The sequence below is a fragment of the Macaca nemestrina genome, chromosome 9, assembly GCF_043159975.1.
Source record: "Macaca nemestrina isolate mMacNem1 chromosome 9, mMacNem.hap1, whole genome shotgun sequence".
Lineage (NCBI taxonomy): Eukaryota > Metazoa > Chordata > Mammalia > Primates > Cercopithecidae > Macaca > Macaca nemestrina.
Genome location: NC_092133.1, coordinates 12118355 through 12133856, shown reverse-complemented (window position 1 = coordinate 12133856; position 15502 = coordinate 12118355). Strand labels below are relative to the sequence as shown.

Genomic DNA, 15502 nt, shown 5'->3' with positions numbered 1-15502 from the left:
AAGGTTGCAATTATCTACAACTGAGACCTTCTCCATAGCAAAGTCAACAACCCAGGAACCCTCGCAAAGAGCCTGGGATTGTGTTTAGTTAAGATAGTTTCAATGGCTTAAATATTCCCTCCATGATGACAGTTGGTCTATGTTATGATTCTCAATGTTTTCTGTTTTCACGCTATTTAAACAGGCTATAAAATTGGATATACGAGAATTGGATTTCAAGCTTCAAACAGTATTCAAGCCCCTGACAAATTTACCAATTGTGTAGTGCCCAAAGACTCTTTTTTCAGCACTAACCTTTCAGTATGCGGGTCCCCTTCAAGAAAGAAATTGATCCCTGACAAAACTTAGTCCCTGTGTGGCCCTTGTCATCGTCAACTAACATTCTGAAAGCAGAATTTTAAACTCAGCCACAAAGGGCGCCTGTTCTGTCCTGCTCACTGCACAGAATGAAATCAAGGAGAGAAACTCAAACTTTAATAAACCAATCAGAAATCTTGAGTATCCACATTTCAGTCCTATATTCTAAATGCCAAAGATGTCAGTGGTACCAAAAAAAAAAAGAGAAAGAAAAAACCATGTATTTCCTTAAATAAAAGCGTACTATCTTAAGAAAAATGTTACTTTGTGCACAAGAGCTCTGTCATTCTTAATGATTGGCCTTTCTGGTGCACCAGGTCCCAAAGAAGAATTTCAAAAACTATGAAGCTGTGTGCCTGGCATCCAATTAGAGATCTCGCTACCTTTGCACTTGGCCAAAAAAATGTAAATCACATAATGGCTACAGAGAAGAGAGAGCGTAGGGCTCACGGGCCGACTCACCTGTGACATTCACCATGAAGTACCAAGTTTCACTGTCTACAGTCCTAGTGGCAGTACAAGCATAGAGGCCGGAGTCTCTAGGCGTGGCGCCCTTTATCTGCAAGTACTCCCCAATAAGCACTGTCCTATTGTTGGGCCCCAAGTGCACCCCATCCTTAGTCCAACTGATCACGGCGGCATCTTTCAACAGGCAGCGCACCTCTAGCGACTCCCCTGGTGCAGCCACGTACACTTCTGGTTGAGAGATTTGGTATTTGGTTGGTGGCTCTGCAGAAAGGTGGGAGAGAGAAGATGGAGACAGATGGGAAGGAGGGAGAGGAGAGAACGTCCAACAAAGGTCAGTGGAGGCTGCTTATTCCCAGGAGAAGCTGTTCTTGCTTTGCAAATGGCCCCAGCAGGCATCCACCTCTCCCCAGGCCCCAGGAAGTCAGGAAGTATCTGGAACAGCAACCAGAGGTATGATACCCCCAGCAAATCTGTCCTGACTTCGTTTCCACATCCTACAGGGCTTTAGAAACAAACCAAACCATAGCATGGAAGGATATTCCACAAGAAAATGTTTAAATTGATTGCCAAAGTGTGCTTGCACCGTAATACCTGCAAAAATCTGTCATTGTGGTATGTTTTATTTGTAAGAATGCCAAGTTTTTCACATTTGTACGTTAAACGTGACTGTGCATCACACACACATACACTCTTAATTACTTGTGCTAGACTTGGTATGTTGTCCCAAGGCCAAGCTTCTTAAAATGAAATGTCTCAAACTCAAGGAAAACTAAGGGATCCCCTACAAGATTTTTTGCCACCCAGAGTTTTCATGAGCTCTCAGGTTCAGATCAGTACTTTGCGGGTTTAGAGACCTAACTAATTCTGTGCCGGGTGAGCTGAGACCTGCCGTTTTCCTCAAAATGATAAAAGCCTGGAGGCCTTAACACCAAAAACAAAAAGAGCAAAATGCCCAGACAGCTGCAAGGCGGTCTCCACTGCACTTACAGGGGTCCTGAAATGAAGCCGCTGGGTGCTGCGTGCCCCCAACTCCACACGACAAAGTTTTGTCCCACCCTGCTCACCAACTCCCGCCACACACGTCCCAGGCTTCTCCTGTAGGGACAGTCCTTCCTCCCTCTCTTCCCTGCCATCCACCCTCCAAGGCCCAAATCAAGTAGGGCCCTCTGTGATGGGGGTCACCTTGCATCAGTCACCCTGGGCGGAAGTGCAGTGGCTCCCTCCCCCTCCACCGTACACCTGCCCACTTCGCCAGCGCATGGGATGCGTCACATTCTCATGAACGCATCCCACCTCCCCGAGGAGACACCAAGACCCTAGAGAAAAGGCGTGGGTCTCATGGTTCTCCGTGCTTCCCGCCACCAACCCCATCCTGCTTGGCATACACATGGCCATGTCGAACCAGGTCACAGTCCCCAGATACGCAGCACAGGATGGAATCCACAAGGATCCAACCCACACAACCTCTCCACTGGAGCTGAGGGGAAACCATTGGCGTTTATTAGTAACAGCAGCTGGAGCTGCCGGCTGGAGCGGCCACGAGGGCCCAAGAAGCAGGCTTTCATCCCTCCAGTGAGAAGTGTGAATGGGACCCAGAGTTCCAGGCCTGGAAAATGCAAAGCTTCCCAGCACTGAGACAGCACCAAATCAGGGCAGGATCAAAGGCAACTGTTTTGCCTAGACACCCCTCCGAAGGACAAATCTCCCATAGGAGACTGAAATCAAGTCAATCTGTGTTTCAGTCCCGCTGTGAAAGGGCCACATGCATCAAGGACAAGAAATCCCCTCACCACCACCGTCAACAGCACACGGGAGGCCCGGGGCTTCCCAAAGGGGCATCACCAAAGGCATGCAGGCCAAGCCCCAGATGCCAACTAGCACGTGAACACAAAGAGAGAATCACAACAAAAGGAGGAAAACAGACGCTAAATGTAACATGGACAAACGCACCCCAAAGCAAGCAAGGAAAGCCCAGCTGACAGGCAGGTTATGTTTCTAACATTTGTTTTCTCACTCGACAATTATTTACTGCACACCTACTATACACCAAGCCTATTCTGGAAGCTCCGCAGCAAGACAACCCTGCACTTGCGGATCGTCCATTATGGTAGGAATGACAGACAACAGACACAAAATCTATAAAAAATACAGTGTTCTTGCTTAAGCGTTAGGAAGAAGGACACAGCAAGATACGGGCACGTGCACACAGCAGTGGCAGGGGAGGGCTGGTCCTTTGGCAGGAGGTGGCAGGTGATGGCCCGCGGGCCAAGCCAGCCACAGCTTGTTTTTGTAAACAAAGCTTTATTGGAACACGGCCATGCCCATACCTTATTGTCTGGTGCTGCTTTTGTGTGTTACAAGGGCAGAGTTCAGTCGTTGCAACAGAGACCCTGCGGTCTGCAAGCCCTACAATATTTGCCATCTTGCCCCTACGAAATGTGTTTCAGTCCCTGTTGTATAAGACGATCAGAGAGACTTCTCTCAAGAATAGGCATTTGAGCTGAGAAGTGAAGGACAAAGCGAAGTTTAAAAGATGCTGGAGGCCGGGCGCAGTGGCTCAAGCCTGTAATCCCAGCACTTTGGGAGTCCGAGACGGGCGGATCACGAGGTCAGGAGATCGAGACCATCCTGGCGAACACCGTGAAACCCCGTCTCTACTAAAAAATACAAAAAACTAGCCGGGCGAGGTGGCGGGCGCCTGTAGTCCCAGCTACTCGGGAGGCTGAGGTGGGAGAATGGCGTAAACCCGGGAGGCGGAGCTTGCAGTGAGCTGAGATCCGGCCCGGGCTACAGAGCGAGACTCCGCCTCAAAATAAATAAATAAATAAATAAAAATAAATAAATAAAAGATGCTGGAAACTTAGTTTGAAGGCTCTTAGAGCAGGCCTCTCAAGGCTGCTTAAGTCAAAATGCAGCTGAACTGAGTGACTAATAGAAATACTTTAAACTATGGAGACCAAACAGAAAAAAGAAAGGAAGAGAAATACGAGAAGGAGAAGAGGGCAGGGATTCAGTCTGGCCCCAAATCTCAGCCCATCTCCCACTCCCAACATCCTAGAGTCACAGATTCACTCAACATGAGAACTGAAGGGGCCCCAAACACTGTTGGTCCAACCCCTTTGACAGCTGGCTAAGGCAAGGACCAGATGTCCTCTGAGTCCTAGGTCTCCAACAACTCATTGCTGAAACAGCACCCACCATGTCAGAATGAATTTACATTGGATTTGTCTGGGTCATAAAATGATCAATGTCTATTATGACAACGTCACATGATCAGTAAGTCACCAGGAATGTTATGGAATGTACTTTCCTCTCAGCCAGAACTGGTCACCAGGGCAGCTGCTAAGCAGAAGCAACAAAGCTTCCCTCCCTTACAGGGGAGGCACCTGGGACCCACACACCAATCTGCTCCATCCTGACCCTCAGATAAGGTGCAACCATGTCCCTGTGTCACACAGTGGAATGCTCTAAGACCGCATGGGGGTTGGGGGGAGATAAGCAAGGTATTTGCAATGGTGATGCAGAAAAAAATCTCTCTCCGGGCAAAGCAGGAGTTATGATGTATGATTTCCTGCTTTTAAAGGGAAGTGTTTTCACTGAGAACCCTTTCCTTCACCTAAAATCAGTAAACCCCAAAATCTTGCTGAAACTGGGGTATCTAAGCTGCTGGACTACCACCTGCCATTCTAGGAGGAAGAACAGGGGACAGCAAGGACCTATGTCTTATTCGGACCTGGACACAGGAGATGCCTGGTGCAGGGTGCTGCCCTGGACGAGAAGAGGATGAAGCCCTGAGTTCCCATGCCTCTCCGTTCCTACTTAACCTCTTGGCCTGGCGTTCCCCATCTATTGCAGGGTAAGAGTACCCAAATACTGGTTTATTATTGGTAAGATTCCAATGAGCCAATGAAGATGAACCTGGTTATCAACTACAACGTGTTGGGCTAAGGACTGCCACTATCACTGTTATTCTTCAAGGCAGAACACGCTTGTCATAATTTTTTAAGCACCACGGTTTTCAGAGGATAATCACAGAACATTTGGGTCTCTCTCTCTCTTTCTTTGACGGAGTCTTGCTCTGTCGCCCACACTGGAATCCAGTGGTACGATCTCGGCTCGCCACAACCTCCACCTCCCAAGTTCAAGTGATTCTACTGCCTCGGCCTCCCAAGTAGCTGGGATTACAGGCATGCACCACCACACCCAGCTACTTTTTGTATTTTTATTAGAGACAGGGTTTACCATATTGGCCATGCTGGTCTCGAACTCCTGACCTTGTGATCTGCCCGCCTTGTCCTCCCAAAGTGCTGGGATTACAGGCATGAGCCACTGCGCCCAGCCGGAACACTTGGATTGCTATCTCCAGGTACAAAGTGATTTTACAGGAGTCCCATCTCAATGGACAGTTAAGATGACTAGATGTACTAAAACTGCTTTTTATCCCAGTAAAACCAGATCAAAATTGTCATCTAGATATCCAAGTTTCAAGGATAAAAAAATATCACCCCCTAAAATACACCAATGAGATAATGATGTTTATCCATAAAACTCAAGCCATCCCATCTTCAAAGTCTCAAACCAGTAACTGCTGTCTTCGTAAACTGAGAAAGCAAGGACTCCTCCCTCCACCCCTTCAGTGGTCATTTCACAAAGGGCCCATCTGGGGATCAGCAGTGCCTTTAGTAAACACGCCAGTGATATCCCTGGGTATCCCAGAAGACTCTGCAAGCACATGTTAGGGAGAATGAATGAATAACACAAAAGAGAGAAAGAGGTTGGGGAGAAGCAATAAAAAGAGGAGGATGTAAGTAAGAAGAGAGGCAGGGATGGGGTGGGGCCATACGCTGGGGAGGGGCCAAATGCCACACTGGTAGCCTCCCAGGCCACCCAGCGGCCCCCCAAGCCCAGCCTGCAGGGCTCAGCATACACGGCACATATCAAAGACAACCCCAGCCAAGGGGCCGAGAACACAAGCCCCTAACAGCTGGCTCAGTGGAAGGAGCTCTGTCCCTGCCTGTGTCCTTGGGTCCAATTGCCGTCCTCAGGACTTGGCTTCGCTTCTGGGTCTGAATGCTGCAGGTGACCTGAGCCGCTGCCCACTCCCTGCAAACATGCACTCCCCAAGCCCTCCACGTCCCTCCCCACGGTTGTACTGACCTGGCCCCAGGTTGTGCGGAGCCAGGACAATCAGCGAATCCCCTCTGTGCCTGCAGGCGCAAAGGGGGCTCCCTAACTCTGGTCACCCCCCATGGACGGACCACCTCTCCCTGACTCCACCCGGCTGCACAGCCTGCTCTGTGAAAGAGCAAAGAATCCCCCCAGGAAATGTACATAGCTCCTTTTATAGTCATGTGAACACTTCCTGGATTTACTTTTTCCCATTGCTGTGGCATACTTTTCACCTTTCCTGTGAGAATCCACCAGGGGTGCACAGCCCAACATCCCCCTCATCTCCTGCCAAAACACAATGCGGAGAAGGTTCCAGAAGCTGCTTTGCTACGCACAAATGCTCTTTCAGAGGCTTCCACAGACAGAAAATATGTTTCCATGTATTTTTCACAATATGAATTAAAATTCGAAAAGAAGCAAGCCAGCTTCACAGTAGTATTGGACATTCTTTGTCACTGTTTCCTAAAATTGATAAACAAACAAGGCACCAACTCTCCTTCCTGGGACACAGCTCAACACTCATTTCCACTACCACGGTCACGCTACCGCAGCCCTGCTGCATAAGGCTCAGTTGCATCCATGTGAATTTTCTCCCAGAAGTTTCAAATACTTGGGAAGTACCAGCAGCATGTTAGCAAGCAGCTTGTTTTTTGAGATGGAGTCTCACTGTCTCACCCAGGCTGGAGTGCAATGGTGTGATCTCGGCTCACTGCAACCTCCGCCGCTTGGGTTCAAGCGATTCTCCTGCCTCAGCCTCTGGAGTAGCTGGGATTAAAAGTGCATACCACCACGCCTGGCTAATTTTTTTTTTTTTTTTTTTTTTTTTTTTTGTATTTTAGTAGAGACGGGGTTTTACTGTGTTGGCCAGGCTGGTCTCAAACTTCTGAGCTCAGGCAATCCATCTGCCTCGGCCTCCCACAGTGCTAGGATTACAGGTGTGAGCCACTGCACCCAGCTACAAGCAGCTTCTTTTTAAAAAAATTAACCAGCCGGGCATGCTGGCTCACTCTTGTAATCCCAGCACTTTGGGAGGCCGAGGTGGGCAGATCACCTGAGGTCGGGAGTTCAAGACCAGCCTGGCCAACATGGAGAAACCCCGTTTCTACTAAAAATGCAAAATTAGCCAGGCATGGTGGTGCATGCCTGTAATCCCAGTTACTTGGGAGGCTAAGGCAGAAGAATCGCTTGAACCTGGGAGGCGGAGGTTGCGATGAGGTGAGATCGCGCCATTGCACTCCAGTCTGGGCAACAAGAGCAAAACTCCATCTCAAAAAAAAAAACCAAAAAAGTTTTGATACTTTAAAAAAGAGAGAGACAGGTACTTGTACAGCTAATCAAAAAACAAATGGGCCAGGCACAGTAGGTCATGCCTACAATCCCAGCACTTTGGGAGGTCGAGGTGGGAGAATCACTTGAGGTCAGGAGTTCAAGACCAGCCTAGGGAACATAGTAAGATCCTTTCTCTACAAAAAATAAAAAAAAAATAAAAAAAATTAAAAAAGCCGGGAATGGTGATAAACATCTGTAGTCCCAGCTACTCAGGAGGCTGAGGTAGGAGGCTCGTTTGAGCCCCAGAGGCTGCACTGAGCTATGATTTCACACTACATTCCTGCCTGGGTGAGACAACGAGATGAGAACCTGTCTCTAAAAATAAATAAATAGGCCAGGCATGGTGGCTCATGCCTGTAGATTCAGCACTTTGGGAGGCCAAAGTGGGTGGATCACCTTAGGTCAGGAGTTCGAGACCAGCTTGACCAACAAGGTGAAACCCATCTCTATTAAACATAAAAAATTAGCTGGGCGTGGTGGCGTGTGCCTGTAATCCCAGCTATTTGGGAGGCTGAGGCAGGAAAATTGCTTGAACCCGGGAGTTGGAGGTTGCAGTGAGCCGAGACTGTGCCATTGCACTCCAGCCTGGGCAACATGAGTGAAACTCTGTCTCAAACAAACAAACAAATAAATAAATAGTATGAATAACAACAGGCATCGGCACATAGCCTGTGAGTAATTCCTGCCTTGAACTGGCCTCCTTCCTTCCCTAAGAAAACCATCCTGTTATTCCTTGGGAACTCATAGGACCTCTGACTGGGGCAAGAAAGAAACTGAGGCAGGGGCTGCCTGACTCTCCGAGCCCCTCAGCAGATCATGGTAGAGGTCATGACCTCTCCATGTGACATCACACGGATTGCCACTAGCAACAAGCTGCATGAATTTCCCGCTCTATAAGTAAACAGAGAGAAAAAAATCCTCGCTGTATGTGAGGATAGCCCCAGGAGGGGGAAGTCTTGTAAAAGTCAAAAAAGGCTGTGACTTATGTGACTTCACTGCACACATCCAGCTGGACTTCTCACCCATCTCAGCGGGAGGGCTGTCTTGAGACAGTTGAAACAGCGAAAGGGTTTGGAAACGGTAAGCTATTTCAGGTAACACTTGACGTTGCCAAACCAGCGATAGCAGCACTTCAGACTGTCACTTTTTATAATGTTTGCCTATAAACTTTTCCCGTGTGGTTTTTGAAATGGCGCCCAAATGCAAACAGAGAACAGATGGGAAACCTGAGTCTTGCCCCGTCCAATCACTTCATGGAGAACGGATGACAGATTTAAACTGTTAAGGAAGAAAAAAGCAGTTTCTACCAACGGCATAGCTCACACTCCATTACTTTTCACAAATTAAGCCTTTTCCGGGGTTTTCCACGGATGGTGTCTTTTCCGACGTCTAGATCATCCTAGTTCCAAGGATGTGGTGGGGTCGCCCTGGAACACATTCCGCTGAGGTTTCTCCCTCCTCCAAAGTCAGAGGTGTGCAATCCCTAAACCCATTCCTCCAGGAAGAAGAAAGGGAGACAGAGAGAAATCCCTGAACAGACTCCTCTGGAAGAGAGAGAAGGAAGAAAGAGGAGGAGAGGGAGGAAAAGGAGAAGAGAGATGGAGAGAAGGAAAAGGAAGGGAGAGAAACGGAGGGCGGGAGAGGAAAGAAGAGGAAGGGAAGAGGAAGAAAGAGAGGGGAAGGGGAGAGGAGAAAGAGGGAGGGGGCAGAGAGAAGAGGCAGGTTAGGAGCACACCGCCAGGAGGCATGTCCTGTCAGGGTTGTGGGCTGCAGGAAGAAACCCGTTCTTACCTAGAAGCACAGCTGGGACTCCCACAAGCACTGTAACAGGAGTGCTGGGGGAAGGGTAGTAAAACGGCCTTGGGTTCCTGGTGCCCTCCCACACCTCCTGCCACCTTGTACTGGATAAATGTCATGGCTGTAGAGCTGCCAGAGTCTCTACAGAGGAAACAGAGTCCGGCTACAAATGTTGCTATATAGTCACCGCACACAAAGCACATGACAAGTAAGTGGCCGCCACCGTCCTCCCTGTTCCAGTAGCCCCCACTGGCCCTCTTAGTCTGGAAGATGTCCTATAGTGGCCACACCTTGTCCCAGTAAGAAGTCTTAACTGGTGAATACCCAATTCTCTGTCCATAGGAACAGAGGAGAGATTTCTGCAAGATAGGAATTCTGGAAGAGCCCAGCCCCCTCTTTCCTACGGCACAATCTGGGTCTTGCTGGCATCAGAACTCATCAGCAGAAAGAAATAAAGGCAATGGAGGCCAGGCACGGTGGCTCATGTCTGTAATCCCAGCACTTTGGGAGGCCCAAGCAGGCAGATCACTTGAGGTCAGGAGTTCAAGACCGGCCAGGCCAACATGATGAAACCCCGTCTCCACTCAAAACACAAAAATTGGCCGGACATGGTGGTGCCTGCCTGTAGTCCCAGCTACTCAGGAAGCTGAGGCAGGAAAATAGCTTGAACCCAGGAGGCGGGGGTTGCAGTGAGCCCAGATCACAGCACTGCACTCCAGCCTGGGTGAGAGAACTAGACTCCATCTCAAAAAAAAAAAAAAAAAAAAAATTAAAATTAAAATCAAAATAAAAAAATAAAGGCAATGGAGTCCCACCAATGAAATCAGAACCAACCACCTTTGCATGTCCTGCCATGAGGGCCGTGCACACAGCAACAAACACAGCCTGCTGCAGCCCAGACATCCTCAAAGCCTCCCCTCTACATGAACCGACTTGCAAGAAGACCAAATTCCTCACATCAAACAGAGACCTTATAAGGCATAGGTACTACGTGTTCTTTAAGGGGGCAAGGAAGGGACAAATCTCCGCACAATATAAAGATGAAAGTTCTCTACCTCGAGAAATACTGCCAACATAAAAATGGAGAACAAAAAGAAGTCAAAGCAACAAATAACAGATAAGTAGGCAGGCTGAAAGGGTGCAGTCCTCTCTTTCTAACCAGTTGTCAGGTGTCTGGTAGACACGAGTCGGGATTCTCCCTGGTCACTAACAACAGCTAACAGCCGCCTCTGCAGCAGTAGCTGGATTTCTCCAGAAACTCCAGACTGGCTCACATTCCTGGTGATCAGATGGGATCATGGCTAATGTTTCCAATATGGTAACCATTAAAAATTATATATTTAGGCACACCCCTCACATCATTTAAGTCTGCCTTTGAGAAACATGCTGGATGGCTCTTCATGTTTGAAAGAAATTATGTTGCTGCCCATGAGAAAATAAAAATGCACACAGAGTAAAGAGTCTGAGAATGTACTCCCTGAAGAGTGAGTCACCCGTGTCTCCCAATGTCCCCACCCAAAGCGGAAGTCCGCACTGCCTGTTTTGTCAGTATCCCTCTCGCTTTTGATCTGATGTTTTCAGCTGTTCGTGACAGTTTTCTCCAAAAAGAGATGCACAGAGGAAAAGTTTTCTCCCTGGTCCCAATACGTGTGTTAAACTCATATTTCACGAGCGAAAAACTTCCAACGGACCACTAAGACGCGGGCATTGAATCAGTACTGTGTGCATAAACTCCCAGATATAGGCAGCTTTGCTTGTGCAAGAACTTCAAAACTGAGTCCCGGCCGAGCGTGGTGGCTCACACCTGTAATCCCAGCACTTTGGCAGGCCCCGGCAGGTGGATCACCTGAGGTCAGGAGTTCAAGACCAGCCTGGCCAACATGGTGAAACCCCATCTCTACTAAAAATACAAAAATTAGCTGGGTGTGGTGGTGGGTGCCTGTAATCCCAGCTACTCAGGAGGCTGAGGCAGGAGAATCACTTGAACCCGGCAGGTGGAGGTTGCAGTGAGCTGAGATTGTGCCACTGCACTCCAACCTGGGTGACAGAGCGAGACTTTGTCTCAAAAAAAATAAAAATAAAAATAATATGGCCGGGCGCGGTGGCTCAAGCCTGTAATCCCAGCACTTTGGGAGGCCGAGACGGGCGGATCACGAGGTCGGGAGATCGAGACCATCCTGGCGAACACGGTGAAACCCCGTCTCTACTAAAAAAATACAAAAAACTAGCCGGGCGAGGTGGCGGGCGCCTGTAGTCCCAGCTACTCGGGAGGCTGAGGCGGGAGAATGGCGTGAACCCGGGAGGCGGAGCTTGCAGTGAGCTGAGATCCGGCCACTGCACTCCAGCCTGGGCGACAGAGCGAGACTCTGTCTCAAAAAATAATAATAATAATAATAATAATAATTTAAAAAAAATAAAAGGTCGGGTGCAGTGGCTCAAACCTGTAATCCCAGCACTTTGGGAGGCCGAGGAGGGTGGATTACCTGAGGTCAGAAGTTCGAGACCAGCCTGACCAACATGGAGAAACCCCCATCTCTACTAAAAATACAAAATTAGCCAGGTGTGGTGGCAGGTGCCTGTAATCCCAGCTACTCAGGAGGCTGAGGCAGGAGAATCACTTGAACCTGGGAGGCAGAGGTTGCAGTAAGCCGAGATCGCGCCACTGCACTCCAGCCTGGGTGACAGAGCGAGACTTCGTCTCAAAAAAAACATAAAAATAAAAACAATTAAAAAAAAAAAAGGTCGGCTGTGGTGGCTCACGCCTGTAATCCCAGCACTTTGGGAGGCCAAGGAGGGTGGATTACCTGAGGTCAGGAGTTCGAGACCAGCCTGACCAACATAGAGAAACCCCGTCTCTACTAAAAATACAAAATTAGCCGGGTGTGGTGGCGGGTGCCTGTAATCCCAGCTACTAGGGAGGGGGAGGCAGGAGAATTGCTTGAACCTGGGAGGCAGAGGTTGCGGTGAGCCGAGATCACGCCATTGCACTCCAGCCTGGGCAACAAGAGCAAAATGCGGTCTCAATAAATAAATAAATAAATAATAAATTGAGTCTTTTGTTCAGAAAGCATTTTCCAAAGCGACCAGCCATTAGATCATATAGCACCCAGGAAATAGATACTTGCGCTACAAAGTTATGTTGAAGCCCTGCGTGCCCCAGCTTGGATGTACAATGAGGAGTCTGTGTGCCTGGCTGCCTGGCCAGCCCAGCCTGAGCCTCCTACCTTCTGAAAAGACACTTGCTGGACGCAGCAGAGAAAGCTGGGACACCTTCAGCCCTTCAGGGCTTCCTGGAGCGCACTATCCTAGGGAAAACCCTTTCATCAAAAGGCATGTGGGGGGCTCACAAGGAGGTGAAGGAGTGAATAGGATGTGCCTGGCCTTTGATGACACAATCTTAGGGTGAAGAGTGGCCCTACAGAGATGTCACTCTGTAAAATGAATGCATTGTGATCTCCAGTCCTGAAACTGAACCCTCCGGTCCTAAAACGCTTCCATCCCCTGAGTCCTAATGACAGTGCTCAGGCAGGGGCAGCTCTCTTCATCTTACAAAGTAGTAAAGCACCTGTCTTAACAGACAGCTATACCCCAAGCCTCTCATGGCCCCTTAGCATTAAGGCTGTGGCCTCATTTTTGTCCCTTCTCTGGTGACTCTTCAGAAAAGGCTGGGGGTGTTAAAGGTACAGACCAAGGCCGGGCATGGTGGCTCATGCCTGTAATCCCAGAACTTTGGGAAGCCGAGGCAGGTGGATCATTTGAGGTCAGGAGTTCGAGACCAGCCTGGCCAACATGGTTCTGAAACCCCATCTCTACTAAAAAATATAAAAATTATCTGGGCACGGTGGCAGGCGCCTATAGTCCCAGCTACTCGGGAGGCTGAGGCTGGAGAATATCGCTTGAACCCAGGAGGCGCAAGTTGCAGTGAGCCGAGATCACGCCACTGCACTCCAGCCTGGATGACAGGGCAAGACTTCATCTCAAAAAGAAAAAAAAAAAAAAAAAAAAAAAATATATATATATATATATATATATATATACACACACATATATAAAGAGAGAGAGAGACCAAACAGACCTGTCACTGACACTGAGACTCTGCCATTTACAAATCGTGTGACCTTGAGGCACGTCCTCGGAGCAGGAACAATAATAAATGAGATAGGACACAGAAGGCACCCGGCACAATGCCTGGCACTTACACATCCGCCATCAGAAAGACCTTCCGGCTGAAATCCTCACTCCTCCGCTAAGCAGGAAAAAAAGCAAAGCTGCCTAGCCAGGTCTTCTCAGTGTGGAAGCTCAGAAAGTGAGAGAGGAGGGGGCAGGGCTCCTGTTCTATTTCTCAATCCGTAACACAGAGTTGGGGGTTAATTACCTTCAGTTAGCATTCTGCTTCCTGCTGGTGCGTGCACGTGTGTATGTGTTCCTACGGACAGGAACATGTCAAGGAGCTCTTCTCGCCTTTCTAAGAAACTTCTCCTTCCCTACCACCTCTCCTGTATCCATGGATATGCCTAGAATTCCACCTCTGGTTCTGCTGGTCCTTTCCCTGCATTCCAGTCTCCTGGGCACCTGTGGCTTTTCCCACCTCCTCCCCGCAGATGCCACTCAAGTCCCTGCTTGTAGGTTCATATTTCCACCTGCCCAAGGGGAGGAAACACATACCCTGGATGTCTGCAGAGGTCGTATCCAAAACAAGCAAGTGACCTTCAACCTCCTCCTCCTCCACCAGCCTCTTCTCTTACACGATGAAGGGAGTCATACCACTGAACTGCCACCCAAGCTCCAAGTCAGCCCTGAAGCCCCTCTTTTCCTCTGGCCCCTCCTCTGATCAGTCCCGACAACCCTTCACCTATTAAGCCTATCCCTGATAGAAAGCTTAGCTCTGAAAGAAAGTACGAGCAAAAAACTCCATCCCACAGGCCTCCTCCAGCCCTCCACAAGACCTCTGCAATGCGCCTAACTCATCACCCATGGTGCGCCCCTTGTAGCCACTACAGACCCCCAGAGAAATCTTCTGAAAAGCACATGATCTCTACTTTTTAAAAAAGGCACAGACCACTCCAAAGTCAGAGAGAATAAAACCCAAAGAACATCACACGCATTGAGGCTTGGTTGCTCCAAGCCCCATAACCCCCTCTCTCTGACACTCTGGCTTGCCTGTCCACGTGGTGGGTACTCTTCCCTCTACCTACGAGCCCAGCCTGCTATGCTGCCTGGCAGGCCCCTATTCAGCTCAGTTCCCATAGCCCCTCTGTGAAAATCTCGATTCCCATTAAGACACTGCACTGCTCCCATCTCATCCTTTTCATCCTCTAGCACATGCACAGCCAAAGACAATCTGCGTCCCCAACCCATTCCACCCAAAAGATGTAAGGAGAGGGACTGGAGCAGGGATCAACGCAACATTTCTCAGACTTTACTGTGCATAAAACCATGTGGCCAATTTAAGACAGCTTCCTCACTCCCACTTCCAAAGATTCTGGGTCGGCCAGGCGCTGTGGCTCACACCTGTAATCCCAGCACTTTGGGAGGCCGAGACGAGTGGGTCTCTTGAGGCCAGGAGTTAGAGACCAGCCTGGCCAACGTGGTGAAACTCTGTCTCTACTAAAAATGCAAAAATTAGCCAGGCCTGGTGGCGGGAGCCTATAATCCCAGCTACTCGGGAGGCTGAGGCAAGAGAATCACTCGAACTTCAGAGGCAGAGGTTGCAGTGAGCTGAGATTGTGCCATTGCACTCCAGCCTGGGAAACAAGAACAAAACTCCGTCTCAAAAGGAAAAAAACAAAACAAAACAAAACAAAATATTCTGGGTCAGTAGGCTTGGGGGTGGGGACTGACATTCTTTATTTCCCACAGGTGAGGCCTGATCCTGCTGGTCCAAGACCCACACTACAAGAAGTTCAGCTCCAGTGTCCAGGGATGGGAGTTTGAGACCTGCCTCTGCCGGTAGTGAACGTGTTGGCTTGGACAGCCTCACATCGCTGAGCCTCAGAGTCACGCTTTAGAGAAGAGAAAAACATCTCCAGGGGTGCCTGCTGCAGGGCAAGGTCACCAGAAGGGCACAGTCAAAGGCTGCCCAGGAAGGCCTCTGTATACTTAAAGAGAGGGGCACGTCTGACAGCAAGCACTCCTCGTCCTGGCGGGTGTGGGGTCGGCGGCGGGGGGGTCCCCATCCTGCAACTCAGCCCTGGCCAGGAGGGCACTCCTGGGTTCCTGTTTACCGGGCATAGTTGATACTAACTGGCCGGCAGATTGCTTTTTGCAACCATGTGAGCACCTCCATTCGCATTCCTCTGACTTCAAAACAGCTTTTCTTTCAAGTAAACAAGTAGGTCTCATCATATATAGGTTACCTAAGTGAGGATTTCTGGAATGTTCC

At 49.2% G+C, this 15502-nt stretch overlaps 1 protein-coding gene and 1 long non-coding RNA gene across 16 annotated transcripts in view; one reads left to right on the top strand and one right to left on the bottom strand.

Annotated features, from left to right (window-relative positions):
• The window catches only part of LOC105469674 (fibroblast growth factor receptor 2), a 122424-nt gene that overhangs the window by 87284 nt on the left and 19638 nt on the right, over positions 1 to 15502 (bottom strand). For 8 of the 15 annotated variants that reach the window (XM_011721070.3, XM_011721080.3, XM_011721031.3 and 5 more), the window contains exon 3: positions 820 to 1086. The exons of the other annotated variants lie outside the window; for them this stretch is intronic. In XM_011721070.3, the coding sequence (XP_011719372.1) occupies positions 820 to 1086 (267 nt within the window). The remainder of the gene's footprint in view (positions 1 to 819; positions 1087 to 15502) is intronic. 15 annotated transcript variants of the gene reach the window in all.
• On the top strand, positions 4133 to 15110 carry LOC139356169 (uncharacterized). Its single transcript, XR_011607596.1, has 3 exons — positions 4133 to 4256; positions 4516 to 4681; positions 14980 to 15110. It is a non-coding gene; the product is annotated as an uncharacterized lncRNA (long non-coding RNA).